General features: G+C 60.3%; 2 protein-coding genes across 2 annotated transcripts in view; one reads left to right on the forward strand and one right to left on the reverse strand.

The window, feature by feature from the left end:
* FXYD1 (FXYD domain containing ion transport regulator 1) overlaps positions 1–869 on the reverse strand; it is a 13,636-nt gene extending 12,767 nt beyond the window's left edge. Inside the window, exon 1 of the mRNA XM_034756472.1 lies at positions 760–869. The gene's annotated coding sequence lies outside the window, so the exon portion shown is untranslated. The remainder of the gene's footprint in view (positions 1–759) is intronic.
* Positions 870–5,058: 4,189 nt separating this feature from the next.
* Positions 5,059–13,390, forward strand: LGI4 (leucine rich repeat LGI family member 4). The gene is made up of 9 exons (XM_034756755.1): positions 5,059–5,523; positions 7,930–8,001; positions 8,647–8,718; positions 8,841–8,912; positions 9,499–9,570; positions 9,798–9,967; positions 10,551–10,715; positions 11,653–12,164; positions 12,712–13,390. The coding sequence occupies exons 1-9, from the start codon at positions 5,336–5,338 to the stop codon at positions 13,015–13,017; spliced, it is 1,629 nt and encodes a 542-aa protein (XP_034612646.1). The 5' UTR covers positions 5,059–5,335; the 3' UTR covers positions 13,018–13,390.
* The last annotated feature ends 3,544 nt before the right edge of the window (positions 13,391–16,934 follow it).

A 16,934-nucleotide genomic window follows, 5' to 3' on the forward strand; every position in this document is an offset into this window, starting at 1 on the left:
CCCCCCCCCATTAGAACCCCCTGGTTAAAACCCCCTCTCTGGGGGGCAGTGCCCCCCTGTTAGACCTCCCCGGGGTTAGACCTCCCTCCCTGGGGGGAAGAGCCTCCCCATTAGACCTCCCTGTGATTAGACCCCTGTCCCTGGTGGGCAGAGCCCCCCAGTTAGACCCCTCCATGATTAGTTTTCCCTCCTTAGGGTCAGAGCCCACCTTTTAAGCCCCCTCCCTCTGAGGTTAAAACCCCTCCCTGGGGAGCAGAGACCCCCTGTTAGACCCCCCCATGGTTAGGTTCTCCTCTCTTGGGGACAGAGCCCCCCATTAGACCCCCCCCCCGTGGTTAGAGGCTCCACCCTGGGGGCAGAGCCCCCTGCTAGACACACCTCCTGGTTAAACCCGCTCCGCTCCCCGGGGTTAGACCCCCCTGTTAAACCCCTCCGAAGTTAGACCCACCTCCCTGGGGGCAGATCCCCGAGGCAGTGCCCCCCCCGTTAGAACCCCCCTGGTTAACCCCCCCCTGCGGGGCAGTGCCCCCACCCCATTAGACCTCCCCGGGGTTAAACCCTAGGCCCCTGTGGTTAGACCCCCATCCCCGGGGGGCAGAGCCCCCCCCCGTTAGACCCCCCGTAGTTAGACCCCCCCTCCCTGGGGGGCAAAGCCCCCTCTCCCGTTGCCCAGATCCCAGCCGATCCGCCCCTTTCTCCGCACGGGACTTTCCCCCTCCCCCTGCCGCGTCTCCCCCAAGCCCCCTGGCCGCCCCTTACCCCGCTCCCCTCGCAGCTGTCAGCCCGGCCGAACGCAGAGTGCGGGACCGGACAGCGGGGAGCGCCCGGCCCGGAGCGGGGCGGGGGTGGGGTGGGACTGAGGGAATGGGGGAGGGGACCAGGCAGTGGGTGGGGGCAGTGGGGGTGGGTCTGGAGGAAGGGGGCGGGGGGTGTCAATTCAGGCAGAATTTCGTAACTGTACCCCATAGCGGGATCTGGGTGGGGTGGGACGAAGCAGCCCGTGGAGGGTGGGTGTGGTTCTGTCAGTGTGTTGGTGCCCCTGTGTCAGTGTGTCCATGTGGCTGTGTGGCCTGTGATGGTGTGTGGGTGGGACTTGACTTGGCTTGGTGTATTGGAGTATCCGTGGGGCTGTCAGGGTGACAGTGTCAGAGTGTTGGGGTACCGGTGTGGCTGTGTGTTGAGGTGACTGTGTTGGTGTGGCTATTGGGTGACTGTATATGAGGGTATCAGTGTGGCTGTCAGGATGACAGTGTGTCAGGGTATCAGTTTGGCTGACAGGGTGTGACAGTTTGTCAGTGTGTCGGGGTATTGCTATGGCTGTTGGGGTATCAGTGTGGCTGTCAGGTGCCAGTGTTAGTGTGTTGGGATATTGGTGTGGCTGTCAGAATATCAGTGTGGCTGTCTGGGTGACAGCATGTCAGTGTGTAGGGATATTGGTGTGGCTGTTGGGGTGACATGTCATTGTGTCAGAGTATTGGTGTGGCTTTCAGGGTGACAGCATTTTAGTGGGTTGGGGTATTGGTGGCTGTAAGGGTCACATATTGCTATGGCTGTCGGGGTATCAGTGTGGCTGTCAGGGTGAGAGTGTGTCTGTTTGTCGGGGTATCGGTGTGGTGGTTTGGGTGACAGTGTGTCAGGGTGTGACTGGGGTGGTGACGTGTCCCTGTGCACAGCCTGGCCAGGTGGATTCTGTTTCCTGGTTGCGGGCTGGCCAGGGAGGAGCTGGGGGTCATTAAACCGGGGCGGGGGGGCTGGGGACTGGGGCAGGCCCTGGGGGGGGAAGGCACTGCTGCGGGACAGCTCCCTCCCTCTGAGTCCCACTGCTGCCCCCATGTGGAATCGAACTGCAGGTGGCCACTGGCCAGGATCGTCCCTCCTATTCCATGAACCCCCTCAGGGCTGGGACAGACGCTGAACGCTGCCCCTTCATGGCCAGTAAAGATCCCAAGGCATGACGGCAGTTTGATAGGCCAAGCTGCAGTGTGAACCCCAGCGTCCGGGTCAGAGCCCAGTTCACACTGCCTCTGTTCTAGCTCCTGGTTGACACAGCTTGGTTAGGACTTCCTGTCCTAAATGGCTGTTCCCCAGCTGCCCCGGCTCAGCGGTGGCTGCATCTCAGGGTGGATGAACCATCCCCATGCAGCGTTATGTGTGTCTTTTCCCCAGCTGCCCTGCTCCAGAGGTGGCTGCGTATGTGGAATCATAAATCCATTCAAAGCACAAAATCCAGCAGTTTCCAAGGAGGGGAGAGGTCGTGTTTCTGGGGCGGGGGGACGGACGATGTTATAATATGAATGTCCTGGAGCTCTGGGATCCTGATCAGGAAGGAGAGGAGTCAGGTGGTCATTAAACCTAACAAGATTCCTGCTGTTCCTACACACACAGACACACACACAGAGACACACACACACAGTCACTGGCTAGCTTAGCACAGCCAAGTTACATGTGAGCTCAGACTCTGGGAGGGGAGTGGGGTCTAGTGGTTACAGCAGGGGGGGCTGGGAGTCAGGACTCTTGGTTACTGATCACAACCCCATTCAGGAAGAAAGCACAGGGTGCCACCTCCCCCACCCCCGCCCAGCAGGGCTTGTCCCCTCCAGCAGGGGGCAGCAGGGACACACACACACACACACACACACACACACACACACACACACACACTGTTTCAGCCTCACTCCAGCCTGCCCCGCCCATCCAGCTGTGGGTCCCATTGTCAGGGCCCATCCCCCCAACCATGCTCACACCTCCAATCCCCCTGCCCAGCTGCAGCCTCCTTCCCCCTCACCTCCCAGTGCCCCCGGCATCTCCCTGCAGGGAGTGTTTCCACCCCCCAGATCCTCCCCTCACACACACACACATCACAGGACAAAGGCCCCTGTGTGAGGGGAAATGCCAGCTCCGGGCTGGGATCCCACTCCCAGGGACTGGCGGGCAGCCAGACAGCTGGGCCCATTGTCCCCCGGCTCCCCCAATCCACCCCTGGCGCTGAGCATCTGAGCAGGCATTTCTGGGTGAGGGGGCACAGCTGTAATACCAGGAAGATTAGGAACCAGCCTGGGAGGGGGAAGGCAGAGTTGGGGAAAGAACCCAGGAGTCCCAGCCCCACACCAAACACTAGACCCCACTCTCCTCCCAGAGCCAGGGATAGAACCCAGGAGTCCTGGCTCCCAGTGCCCCTCCCCGTTCTAACAAGCCCCAACTGCCCTCCCAGAGCTGGTGCCCCCTAGAGAGGAAAGGCCCATGTCCTATTCCCTGCCTGGAGCAGAGGATGGGATGTGGGCAGAGCACATTAACCAGCCATGAGCCCTGCCCTCTCTGGGCAGACAGACAATCCTGCAACCCCCAGGTTCCGCAATCTATGAGGCTTTCTTTGTGTCTGGTGCAACTCCAGGGATCAAAGCAGGGGAGGCTGGGAGTCAGGATTCCTGGGTTCTTTCCCCGGCTCTGGGAGGGGAGTGGGGTCCTATGGTCCCAAGGGTACAGGGTAACTCTGGTAACTGGTGGCAATGGCAGATGATTATTCTGCTTTGCAGCCAGCAGAGGGTTAACAGCAGGTGTAGGATGGGGCCATGCAGTCCCAGCCCTGACAGGGGCCTGGTCATCAAGCACATGGATGTTCATTCTGAACCCTACTGACACCACCTGTTAGCTCTTTGTAATGGCAGTGACCTGGGGTTGTGGGTGGAGCCTGTATCTGTGAGTGTAGCTTGATGGTGCTGGGTGGGGTATGTGGTTAGTTGGTGGGGGGGAGTGACTCTCTTTGAGGGGTACTGCAGGCCATGTTGCCTCACCAGCTAACTCCCCCCCACCCCCAAGGGCGGTGAGTTATATGGGCCCACGGTGCCTGGGCTCCAGGAATATTCAGGGCCCGGGGGCCTGGCTCCACCAATGTTTGGGGCCGGATCTCTCTCCCGGCCTTGCCTGCCACTCTGGGCGATTTTAAAAGGCCCGGGGGTCCCTGCTGCCACCACCAGCAGCGCAGCAGGGTTAAAGCGACTTCCTGCCCATCCTCGCTCCATGCGGCGCGCCACTCAGAGCCCGCCCCCCTGCACTCCCTCCTACACCCCAACCCCTGGCCCATAGCCCGCACCCAAATTCCCTCCCAGAGCCCACACCCCCTCCTGCACCCCAAACCCCTGCCCTAGCCCAGAGCCTGCACCCAGCACCCAAATTCCCTCCCAGAGCCCACACCCCTCCTGCACCCCAACTCCCTCCCAGAGCCTTAGGCAGGTGTGTCTGTGTGTGTGTGGGGGGGGGACGACGACAGGACTTTGACCCGTTCTGGGCACCACCAAAAATTATACAAATCTGCCCCCACCCAGGGTGACCCCCACCTCCTCAATCCAGCCCCATGGCTTGTTTCCATGACACGCAGTACTTCACTTTTTGGCACAAACAGGGAATGGCCCAGTCGGCAGCTGCTGAGTCCTCCCATGGCCAGACTAGAACCCAGGAGTCCTGGTGCCCAGCCCTGCTCTAACTCGCTAGATCCTCTCCCACTCCCAGAGCTGGGATAAAACCCAGGAGTCCTGGCTCTCAGCTCCAGCTCCCCCTCCCCCCTTCAGCCACTAGACCCCACTGCCCTCCCAGAGCTGAGATAGAACCCAGGAGTCCTAGTGCCCGGCCCCTCCTCCCAGCCCCTGGGCTGAGCTGCCCCCCGCCTTTTCTTTACTTATGGCCCCGCCCCTGGTCAACACCCCCCTCCCCAGTGTGCCTCATCTCCGGCTAGCTATTGGCTGGCAGCACTGCCACTCACAGAGGAAGGGACGGCCACAGGAACAGCGGGACGGGAGAGCACGGACAGGCGGACTGACCCAGATCGCAGGGGGACAGCGGGACAGAACCAGGGACGGATGGAGAGATAGAGGGGTAGATACAGGGTTAGACAGAAAAATAAAAGGGCAGATACAGGGGTAGCTAGAGGGGTAGATACAGGGGTAGATAGAGGATAGATGCAGGGGTAGATACAGGGGTAGCTGGATAGATACAGGGGTAGATAGAGAGATAGATACAGGGGTAGATGGATAGATACAGGGGTGGATAGAGGGGTAGATAGGGGGGTAGCTGGATAGATACAGGGGTAGATAGAGAGATAGATTCAGGGGTAGATGCATAGATACAGGGGTGGATAGAGGGGTAGATAGATGGATAGATACAGGGGTGAATAGAAGGGTAGCTAGAGGGAGAGATACGGGGTGGATAGAGGGATAGATACAGGGGTGGCACAGAGCTGCATAGCAAGAATCAGGAATTCAGGGATAGGTAGAAGGATCCCAGTGTGGAGAGGGTCCCAGGACTGTATAGGGGGAGCAGCCCACGACCCCTGGGCCAGACAATGGGCTGGGGGGGACCATGGGCCTGTGCCCCCCTGTTTGTGCTGCTGCTGCTGGCAGCTGCGGGGGGTGAGCGGCACCGGGCCCCCAGGCGGAAATGCCCCATCGTCTGCAGCTGCACCCAGGACAACGCACTATGTGACAGGACAGACGGGGTCCCGCGAGGACTGCCCCCCGACATCACCTCCCTGTAAGATCCCCCAGTAGCCCTCTGCCACCCTTGCACCCTCCTCCTCACCGCCCTGCCCTGTCACACAATCCCTTGTTACTTGCAGCTGGGGTTGTGATTTGATTCTGGTTCTGATTCAATGGCGCTGGGTTTGTTGGTCATTGGTGCCAGTGCTGTTGCTGTGGCTAGTTCTGGTCTATTTACCTGCTTGGCAGCTGCTGAGGCTGGGGTGGGTGACTGCACTGTGTCGGGTGGGACACTGGTGTCAGCCCTGGTACGGGGCCTGGCGAGAAGCCGATTCTGCCATTGGTTCTGGTACTGGTTCAATGTCACTGCTGGTATTTCTGCCACTTGGATGTTGGTGCTGGTTCTGGTTTGACATTAATGCTGATTCTGGTATTGGTTCCGGTTCTCATAGTGATTCTGGTTTGACACTGGTGCTGGTTTTCTGTTATTGTTTCTCATTTGATATTGGTTTTGGTTCTAGTTCTGGTTCTGGGAGCAGTTCTGATTTGATGTTGGTGCTGATTCTGGTATTGGTTCTGGTTCTCATAGTGATTCTGGTTTGACACTGGTGCTGGTTCTGGTTCTGTTATTGGTTCTCATTTGATATGGTTCTGGTTCTGGGAGCAGTTCTGATTTGATGTTGGTGCTGGTTCAGGTACTGATTCTGGTTTGAGGTTGCTGGCCATTCACTAGCTCCACTACAACTCTGCACCTGGGGTGGGCATTTGGGCTGTGGCTGGTTTGGGTTGGATGGTGCTGGTGGCCTTGCTCATGGTGTCCCCTTGGGAAGGCTCTGGTGCTGGTGCTGGTTCTGGCACTGGTACTAATCATGCTTTGATAGTGGTGCTGGCTCAGTGCCGGGAGGCTCCTGGATCTGTCTTGAGTCCCAGATTCCAAGGCAGGGGGGACAATTGTGAGCATCTTGTGGGACTCCCGGGCCGGAGAACGGCCCCAAGTTATCCCTACAGCAGAGCTGTTCGACAATGTCCAATCATGGCTTAAACATTGCCAGTGAGGGAGAATCCCCGACCCTTGGTGGCTAATTGCTCCCATAGTTAATTGCTCTCGCCATTAACAATTTACACCTTGTTTCTAGTCTGACATTATCTAATTTCGACTCCCAGCCCTTGGACCGTGTTAGATTTTCCTCGGCTGGACTGAGGAGCCCGTTACTAACTTTCTATTGTAGCCGGGGATCACGTCACCCCTGGACCTGCTCTGTGCTGAGCTACAGCGATGGAGCTCCTGGACTTTTCTGATCTTTTAATCATCCTCCTGGCTCTTCTCTGACCCCTCTGCAATTTATCAACCTCCTTCTTGAACTGGATACAGGAGTCCAGCCGTGTTCACACCAGGGTCCAGTAACCTCTCTGGCCCTACTCAATATTTCTCTGTTTATGTGTCCCAGGAGCCCCAAGGCAAAGGAGAAAGATAAATGATGCTCTTCAACATTATCACCAACAACGTGGAGGGAAACATAAAACCACCCCCGATTGATATTCATCAATCCCCGTCCTTCCGTCCAGTCGCTATATAGGTTATAGACCCGCCTTCACGACCCCTCTAAAGCGGGTTGGTTTTGTCACCAGCGCAGCCTTCCTCCACCCCGTGACATGCCGGCACCTCAGGGTCTATCTGGGGCTCTGAAATGAGTCCAATTATCAGCCACCTTTTTCTGATTAACGTCGTCCTCCCAGCTGGTTTTAGCTCGGGCCTCCAGGCTCCGCCTCTCAGTGGTGCTGTTGAACCTGGGTCTTGGCAGGAGGCTGGTGCTGGTTCTGGTTTTGTGTTGGCTCTGGATCAGCTTTGGGTTTGCTGTTGGGACTGGTTTGAAGTTGGTTCTGGTCTCCTGTTAGTGCTGGTTCTGTTCCTGATGGCGGTGCTGGTTGTGGTCAAAAGTTGGTGCTGGTTCTGGACTGGTGGTGCCGGTGCTGGTCTGATGGTGCTGGTTCTGGACAGATGGTGCTGGTCTGATGGTGCTGGTTCTGGACTGGTGGTGCTGGTCTGATGTTGGTGCCGGTGCTGGTCTGATGGTGCTGGTTCTGGACAGATGGTGCTGGTCTGATGGTGCTGGTTCTGGACTGGTGGTGCTGGTCTGATGTTGGTGCTGGTGCTGGTCTGATGGTGCTGGTTCTGGACTGGTGGTGCTGGTCTGATGTTGGTGCTGGTACTGGTCTGATGGAGCTGGTTCTGGACTGGTGGTGCTGGTCTGATGGAGCTAGTTTTGGACTGGTGGTGCTGGTCTGATGTTGGGGCTGGTGCTGGTCTGATGGAGCTGGTTCTGGACTTGGTTCCTCTCCTGGCTCTGGAGCTGCCCGTGGTGCTGTGCTCTCTCTGTGGGAGTCCTGGTGATGGGTACAGCACCAGTGCTGGTGCCGATTCTGACCCGTAGCCCCCTCACGCCCCGTCTCCCCTCCCCAGGTCCCTGGTGCGATCCGGATTCACTGAGCTCCGAGAGGGAAGTTTCCTGCAGACGCCGTCCCTGCAGCTGCTGTAAGGAGACCAACACCCCCAACTCACTAGTTTGCAAGAGAGAGCCACATCTGTGCATGGCAGCCTCTGGGTGTGGGGAGAGTGTACGCATGAAAATGGGTGTGTGCTGGTCAGTGTGCACGGGGAGGTGAGTGTGCAAAGGGGTATGTGTCAGCCAGTGCACATTGGAAGGTAAGTGTGCAAATGGATGTGCTCTAGCCAGTGCACATGGGAAGGTGAGTGTGCACATGGCTGTGTGCTGCTCAGAGGGGGCAGTCTGGGGGGGGGGCAGGCGCTCACCATTATCCCAGGAATGCTCACAGTCCCCAGCTGGGATTGGGGCCCTGTTGGCCGGATGCCGCCCAGACACAGCGAGAGATGGGCCCTGCCCCACAGAGCTCACCATCTACACAGACACAGGGGGCAAGGGGAAACTGAGGCACGGAGCAGGGAAATGACTTGCCCAGATTCACCCAGCAGGTCTGTGGCGGAGCGAGCAAGAGAACCCAGGAGTCCTGGCTCCCAGTCCCTGCCCACTCTAAACATAAGGCCCCCCTTCTGGAGCCATGACAAGGCTGTCTGTGGGGAGCGGAGGCTGTGGGGTGGGACTGAGGGGGGTCAATAGTTTGGGCTCTCGGCGGGCGCTGACTCCCCCTCTCTCCCCAGCTTGTTCACGTCCAGCACGCTTGGGCTGATCAGGGACGATGCCTTCGTGGGACTCCTGCACCTGGAATATCTGTGAGTGTGCGAGGGGTGGGGGTGCAAGAGGGAGTCTGCACAGGGGACTTTGTGGGGGGAGGGGAGCAGCGGGCACAAAAGGGGTGACCCACTGACAGAGTCTCCCCTCCCGCCCCCTACAGGTTCATCGAGAACAACAAAGTCGGCTCCATTTCCAAGAACGCACTGCGGGGCCTCAAGGGACTTGTGCATCTGTGAGTGACCCCCGCCCATGGCCACTGGCCCCCCAGCACTGACCACAGTGACCCCCCTAGTCTCTGGAAACCAATGGACCCTGGGGACCTCACCAGCCCCCCAGCCCCGCAAACAACAGGGGCCCCCCCCAGCACCCCAACACCAGACCCCAGGGACCCCTGTGACTCTGACCCCCTCGGCCCCACAACACTCCCACCCCAACACTGACAGACCCCCCCCCCAGGAACCCCCTGACATCCAGCCCTGATATCCCCCTGCGATCCCTGAAACCAGAGGTCACAATCCCTTGGCACTAACACCCCCCTCCGAGACCCCAACATCAGCCTGATGTGACCCCCCAAGGGGACCCCTCCCTCTGACACTCCTGTCACCCCTAAAATGAGTCCCCCCAATGGGACAACCCCCAAGGGAACCCATCCCCACACTCCTCCCCCACCCACCGACAGCCCCCCTCCAGTGGAACCCCCCAGCCCATCCCCACACACACTGGGACCCCCCTGTCCCCACGGGACCCTGCCCTGTGGCCAGATGGGAGCGAGCACTCCCCAGGGGCCCTTCCCATCTCTGACATCTCCCCCCCTCCAGGAGCCTGGCACACAACCAGCTGGAGACGCTGCCGCGCCACCTGTTCCGGGGCCTGGACGCCCTGACCCATGTGTGAGTGGGGGGGCAGAGGTGGGACTGGGGGTCAGGAGTGGGGGAGGTGATGGGGAGGCGGGGTGGGGGGTAGAGATGGGCAGAAACGAGGAGGGGGAAGAAATGAGATGTGAGGAGGGGGCAACAGCAGGGGAGGGGCAGAGGAGGGCCTTGCTGTCTGGCTTCGGCCCCCCTGCCCCATGTGCCCCGGCCCCACACGGCCCCACGCGGGGCGATTCTCCCACCAGGGACCTGCGGGGGAACCCCTTCCACTGCGACTGCCGGATCAAGTGGCTGGTGGAGTGGCTGAGCAGCACCAATGCCAGCGCAGAGCTGGGCGAATGCCAGGGCCCAGCCGAGCTCAACGGCACCCGGCTGAGCCAGCTGCAGCTCCAGGACTTTGACTGCATTACCACCGGTACGGGACCCCTGAGCCAGCCGCACCCAGCCCCGGGTAGCCAGCCCCGTGCGGTGTTATATGCGGCTATTCCCCAGCTGCCCCACCCCAGAAGTGGCTGCATCTCAGCGCCGGGTGAGCCGTCCCTGTGTGACATTATGTGTGGCTGTTCCCCAGCTGCCCCACCCCAGAAGTGGCTGCATCTCAGCGCCGGGTGAGCCGTCCCTGTGTGACATTATGTGCGGCTGTTCCCCAGCTGCCCCGCCCCAGAGGTGGCTGCATCTCAGCACCGGGTGAACCCATTGGAAGGGAAAATGCTTCTTAGCTCATGGCCCTCGCTACATCTCAACCCAATTCCTGGTGAGACACAAACTGCTCCATACACAGCCCCCGGAGCTGGCTGTGTGAGAAGCCTCAGAACTATCCCCAGACCCAGGAAGGGAGGGAGGTCTAGTGGTTAGAACAGGCGGGGGGCTGGGAACCAGGACTCCTGGGTTCTATTGTCTCAAGGCTGGCATAGGAAGCAGAGGTGAGGGCAGAGCTGGGGATGAATCCAAGCACCCAGCTGTCTCCCAGCCCCTGTCTAACCTTCACCCCCGACCAGCGCTGGCGCTGTTCCAGTCGCTGCCCTTCCAGGCGCTGTCGGTGGAGCCGTTCTGGTACCAGGGGGAGCAGCACGTGGCCATCACCCAGCCCTTCGCCGGGCGCTGCAGCCTGCTTGAGTGGGACCACCTGGACGGGGCCTTCCGGGCCTACGCCTCCATCAACGGTGAGCGAGGGCCCTGGCGTCCCTGCGTGCCCCCGGGGATACCCCTGTGCTCCGCCTCCCCCACCATGTGCTCCGCCCCCCCAGCGCCCCCTGCATCCCACCCACAGGGATATCCTCACAGCCCCCCTACTCTGCTCCCCACCATCCTCCTCACAGTGCCCCCTGCACCCCACCTGCGGGGATACTCTCAAAGCCCCCGTGAGCCCTGCCCCTGGGGATACCCCAGAGCCCCCCTGTGCTCCCCCCCCCACCATGTGCTCTGCCCCCCCAGCACCCCACCTGCGGGGATACCCTCAAAGACCCCTGAGCCCTGCGCCCAGGAATACCCGAGCCTCCCTACTCTGCTCCCCACCATCCCCCTCACAGTGCCCCCTGCACCCCACCTATGGGGATACCCTCACAGCCCCCCTGAGCCCTGCCCCCGGTGATACCCGCACAGCCCCCTGCTCTGTCCCCCACCATGCCCCCACAGTGCCTCCTGCACCCCACCCATGGGGATACCTCCAGTGCCCCCCTGTGACCACACTGACACCTCCATCAGCCTTGATTGACAGATGTCCCCCCACACACACACTGCCAGATACCCTGCCCCCGACAGCCCAGAGACCAGACACCCTGGAGACCACATCCCCAGACAGCCCCCCCCCCCCCCCCAGATCACCCACCCCCGGCACCCCTACCTTCAGACCAGCCCCTAGCTGCCCCTTTTCTCCCCGCTGGGCAGATCCCCTGACACTCCTTAACCCATCTCCCCACCCCAGGGATAGCCTCCCTCCAAAAACCCTCCCCCTGTGCAGCCTCCCTGAACCCCTCTCCTTCACTACACCTTTCTTTCTAACCTCTGACCCCCTTGGGAAGCCCTCTGATCCCTGCCCCCTTGGGCAGCCCCCCAATCCCTGCCCCCCTTGGGCAGCCCCCCTCACCCCTGCCCCCACAGGCTCGTCGCCTGTGGCCTGCAAGCCGCTGGTGGTGGAGGGGCGGCTGCTGGTGGTGCTGGCGCAGCTCGCCGGGGGGTCCCATGTGTGGCGTCGGGAGGAGGCCTCGGGGCGCTTCGTGCGGCTGCAGGAGCTGGGCCCGCAGCGCATCCGCAAGCCCAACGCCCTGGCCAGCTTCCGGGTGGACGGCGACTGGTTCCTGGCTGTGGCCGACAGCTCCAAGGCGGGCGCCACCACGCTCTTCCGCTGGGGCGGGCGCGGCTTCTACGCTCACCAGGCCCTGCACGCCTGGCACCGCGACACCCACGTGGAGTTCCTGGAGCTCGCCGGCCGGCCCAGCCTCATCCTGGCCAGCAGCTCCCAGCGCCCTGTTGTCTATCAGTGGAGCCGGCCCGGCCGTGCCTTCCTACGCCACACAGATATCCCTGACATGGACGACGTCTACGCCGTTAAGCACTTCCGCCTGCGCGGGGACGTCTACGTCTGTCTGACCCGCTTCATTGGTGACTCCAAGGTCAGCACCCGGTGTGCCCCAGCGTGCCCTGCGCCCAGCATATACCTCCTGTTCCCAGCCTGCCCTACGCCCAGCGTGCCCCCAGTGCCAGCATGCCCTACACCCGGCATGCACCCCGTTCCCAGCATGCATCCAGCATACTCCCAGCGTGCCCCCAAAATGCCCCTAGTGTACCCTGCTAACAGTGCTCCCAGAATGCCCTGCTCCCAGCACGCTCCAAGTGGTCCAAGCATGCTCTGCTCCCATAATGCTCTCTGTCTCTGCTCAGCTGCTCCCAGCATACTCTTGACTTTGCCTCTGCCCCCAATATGCTCCCATCATGCTCTTCTCTTGGCATGCTGTCTGTTCCCCATGATGCCCCCTGCCTCCAGTCCGGCATTACCCATAGAATCTCAGGGTTGGAAGGGACCTCAGGAGGTATCTAGTCCAACCCCCTGCTCAACCCCAACTAAATCATCCCAGCCAGGCTTCTCATCCACTGTAATCCCCAGCCTCTCTGCCCTGCTGGCAGTTCTGGCATAACCCACAATCCTCTCTGCCTCCTCAGGTGATGCGCTGGGAGGGCTCCATGTTCCGGGACGTCCAGCACATGCCATCACGCGGCTCCATGGTCTTCCAGCCACTGGGCATTGGGAGCCACCGCTATGCAGTGCTGGGCAACGACTACTCCTTCAGCCAGGTGTACCGCTATGATGCCCGCTCGGGCCTCTTCGTCCGCTTCCAGGAGCTGAACACCCAGGCGCCCCGCTCTTTCGCCCACCTGGCCGTCCACCAGCGAGACTTTGTCTTCGCCGCCAGCTTCAAGGGAGACACGCAGATCTACCGGCACATCACCATCGACCTGAGTGCCTGAGCCCCGCGCCGGGGCAGAGGGGGGCGCAGGATGGGACGCAGACAATGCAGGGTGCAGCACCAGCCACCGGGGGCACAGAACAGGACGCAGACAATGCGGGGTGCAGCACCAGCCACCAGGGGCGCAGAACGGGACGCAGACAATGCGGGGTGCAGCACCAGCCACCGGGGGCGCAGAACGGGATGCAGACAATGCGGGGTGCAGCACCAGCCACCGGGGGCGCAGAACGGGACGCAAACGATGCGGGGTGCAGCACCAGCCACCGGGAGTGCAGAACGGGACGCAAACAATGCGGGGTGCAGCACCGGCCACCGGGGGCGCAGAACGGGACGCAGACAATGCAGGGTGCAGCACCGGGCAGGGCCAGGGGGGGGGGGGCACAGAATGGGACGCAGACAATAGGAGTGCAGTACCGGCCACAGCCACTGGGGGCACAGATCAGGACGCAGATAGTGGAGGGGTGCAACACCAGGCCACAGCCACCGGGGCGCAGAACTGGCTTCAGACAAAGGGGCTGCAGCACCAACCAGGGTCACTAGGGGTGCAGAACAGTACGCAGACAATGGGGGTGCAGCACCAGCCATGGCCACCAGGGATGCCGACAGTGGGGGTGCAGAACAGGATGCAGACAAGGGGGAAGGGAGCAGGAGGGCGCTATGCCAGCAATGCCCACCTGGGGGGGACAGCACCAGGGACCGACTTCAATCCTATTTTGATGCCAACCCCCCCCACCACCACCTTTTAAAATCGTTTCTGGCGTTGGTTAAGAGCCATTTTCCCCTGCTACATTTTTAAAAATGGATTTAAGAGACTTGTTTTTTCCCCACCCCTTGACAAAGGGTTCTGGTTAAGAGCCAGCGGCCTGTGGCTTTTTCAGCATTGGAGTTTCCATTTCAATTGTGTCTTTTTCAAATTTTTATTCATTTACAATCCTCCTTAACTTAAAAAAAATTCAATTTTCAGTCAGGTCCTGCTTTTAAACCGATGAGTCATTCACAGAGTCGTTAAAGAAAAACATTTGCTGCCTTTTTTATTCATTTCACGTTTTTTATTTCATTTCATTTTCAGCCTTTAAACCTTTGTTCCCATGGCCCATAAATTAAATGTTTGGGTTCAGTTACTGAGTCATTTGGTCTCATTTTTAAAATTCAAGTTAGTTTTATTTACTCTTTTGACCCCCCCCCCCCCCAGATAATGCCCTGTTGCTTTGATTCTGTCACTTTTCTCTGTACCAACATTTGCTCTGTTTTCATTCCATTGTTTCTTTCCTTTTTAAAAAACAATAAATGGAAAATTCAGGCACTCCCACCCCACTTGCCCTTTGTTTTAGTTCCCGTTTAAGGGGGTCAGTTCAAACGGGGGCCTGGCCTGGCCCGGCCCGTCATTCGAACGGAGGTTTTGTTTTGTTTGCCTTTTTCCCCATTAAGTTGGATTTTTATTTACTTTTTTTCAAATTAATTTGTCCTCGGTTTTTAATTTTGTTTTTAAAATAAAATTGTGATCAAGGCCCCCCCCCCCGCCCCCCAAGGTGGCGCATGGGCTGGATTCTTAGCTGCTGGCCCCCGGGGCTGAACCAGGGCAACAGGATGCCAGGCTAGATGGGCCCATGGGGCAGCTGGGAGGGGACGGGCTGCGGAGGAAGGGAGGCTACGGGGCTAGCTAGGCCCACTCTGGGGTGGGGGGTAACTCAAGACTTGACAGTCTAACAGGCTTCAACCTCAAGGGGCTGGTGAATTTTAACCCTTGCCTCCCCTGCTGGTCAATAACCAGCAGTTTCAGTGACAGGCGCCCCATCCCCCCCACCTGGGTGCAGTAGGGACCTCGGGGGTGCCTGCGGAGCTAGTGCCCATGTTGGGATTGGGGGGGGGGGCACACAGGTTGGAGGCAGCTACTGAAAAAAATCAGCATTCCTCTGTCCCCCTCCCCCAGACCCGCCCAATGCCCCCTGCCCCATTACCCCAGCCAGAGCTCTGTAAATAATACTGTATATTGTCCCTGTGCTGCTGTGATGGAGGGCGGGGGGGTTAGAGTAAAGACAAGAAAGCGGGGAGACAGCCAGGCCTCCTAGGTTCTACCTCCAGCTCAGGGAGGGGGTTGGGTCTAGAGGTTAGAGCAAGGCAGGGCTGGGAGCCAGGACTTCTGGGATCTATCCCTGGCAGGGGAACAGCATCTAGTGGTTAGAGCAGGGGGGAGCCTAGGACTCCTGGGCCTAAGGGATTTAGCTGTTACAATGCTGAGTACGGCAGCACCGACCTTGCCAGGGCCCCCCGCCTCCACTGCCCCTGACCGCACGTTTGGCACCTCAGGCACTGGCTGAGGCCTGCAAGAGCCAGCAGGCTGAGTGGAGAGGAGCCTAAAGTAGCCAATAGGAAGGGCTGAGGAGAGGGGTGCGGCTGGCAGGGAGAGCGGTGCCCGGGGGCTGTTGGCTGATGCCATCTGGCTGTGCCCCTTCCTAGGGCAGCCCTTAGTCCCACCCCCTTTGTTCGCCAGCGCTGCTCCCCTTGCTGAGAGGTGGGGGACAAAATCACTTTCCCCTGTGTGTGAGGGGTGCTTGATGGCACCCTCAGACTCCCATGGGCCTTCTGACTCTGCCCTTGAGGGGTCTGGTTTCAGCCAGTCCCCTTCCAGGTCCCTGCCCCCCAGCTTTGGGGGACAGACCACGGGTTCCTGGCTTCTGGCACCGCGTTAACCGTTTCGCACCCCTGAGGTAACAATGCAAAGTAGAGAGAGAAAGAGAGAGAGAGAGAAAAAATACTGTGGCACACAGGCTCCCTACAGTTCCAGAACATTCCCCATGGCCCAGCAGCTCTGCCAGCAGTCCCCCTACCAGGACAGGACCTGTCTTACCCCCCGCCCTGCACCTTCAGCCCTGTGGCTCCAGCAGGCAGCTAGGCCAGGGTAGAGCAGGTTCCCTGCGGCCTGCAGCCAGGGAGAAAGGATGTGCAGAGGTGTTGCCCAGCTACCCGCTGGGTACCCATCCATGGGCAGGCACCTGACCATCTGGGGCAGCTGTAAGGGAAGCTATGATGGCAGGGCAAGGGCAGTTTAACCCAGGCAGCCCCAGAGACAGGGCAGCCACCGTTTAGCCCGGGCTGCTGTGTGGCGTAGGGAGCTAGGCTCCCAAGAGCACTGGTGGCCAGCCCCTGGCGCCCCATCTAGTGGGACCTAGGCGAGCTCGCCAGGGCTGCGAGAAAAGGATGCTAGAGGGCAGTAAGGAGAGCCTCCGAGAGCTGGAAACCCCTCTCCCAACCCCGTCTTCCCCTGCGGCACAGGGGATTGGACCCAGGCTCCCCAGGGCCAGTGGAGTGCCCCACCCACAGGGTTACATGGAGGGCAGGAGGGCTGGCTGCTTGGCTCGGGGAGCGCTTGCTGGAGCAGCACTGCTTATGCGAGCGGCGGGCAAGGGCCCACCTTGAGGCGGGAGTTGGCACAGATCAGCTGAGTGGGGGCAGGATGCCCGTGGTTCATCCTATGCCCAGCCCCCAAACCAGGGGCCCCTTGGGCCTTGCTTGGCCAGTGGTTAGGTGCTCGCTGAGTGCAGGGCCTGGCCCCCGGGCTTCTGGCCAGCCCACCCGGGTCTTCACCAAGAGTTCGGCCAACTCATCGTGTTTTCACGGGACACTGCAGGTTCCTCGCACTCTGCTGGAACCAGGACATTTCCAGGGGTTCTCCTGCTGGTTATCTGCCCCTCAGCCACTGTGGCCTTCCCTACACCAGAGCCAGCGCCCCTAGAGGGGGAGAGGCCACTTAGCTCCCATCCAGGCCCAGGGCAGGGAGGTAGACGGCACCCCCTAGAGGGGAAAGGCCCCTTGTCCCATTCCCTGCTCGCCCTCAAGTCAACCAGTCCTGTCCCGCCCGGCCAGGGCCGGATGGGAGCTGGTGCCCCCTAGAGGGGAAAGGCACCCATGACTCACTCA

Source organism: Trachemys scripta, chromosome 24 (genome assembly GCF_013100865.1).
Source record: "Trachemys scripta elegans isolate TJP31775 chromosome 24, CAS_Tse_1.0, whole genome shotgun sequence".
Taxonomy (NCBI): domain Eukaryota; kingdom Metazoa; phylum Chordata; order Testudines; family Emydidae; genus Trachemys; species Trachemys scripta.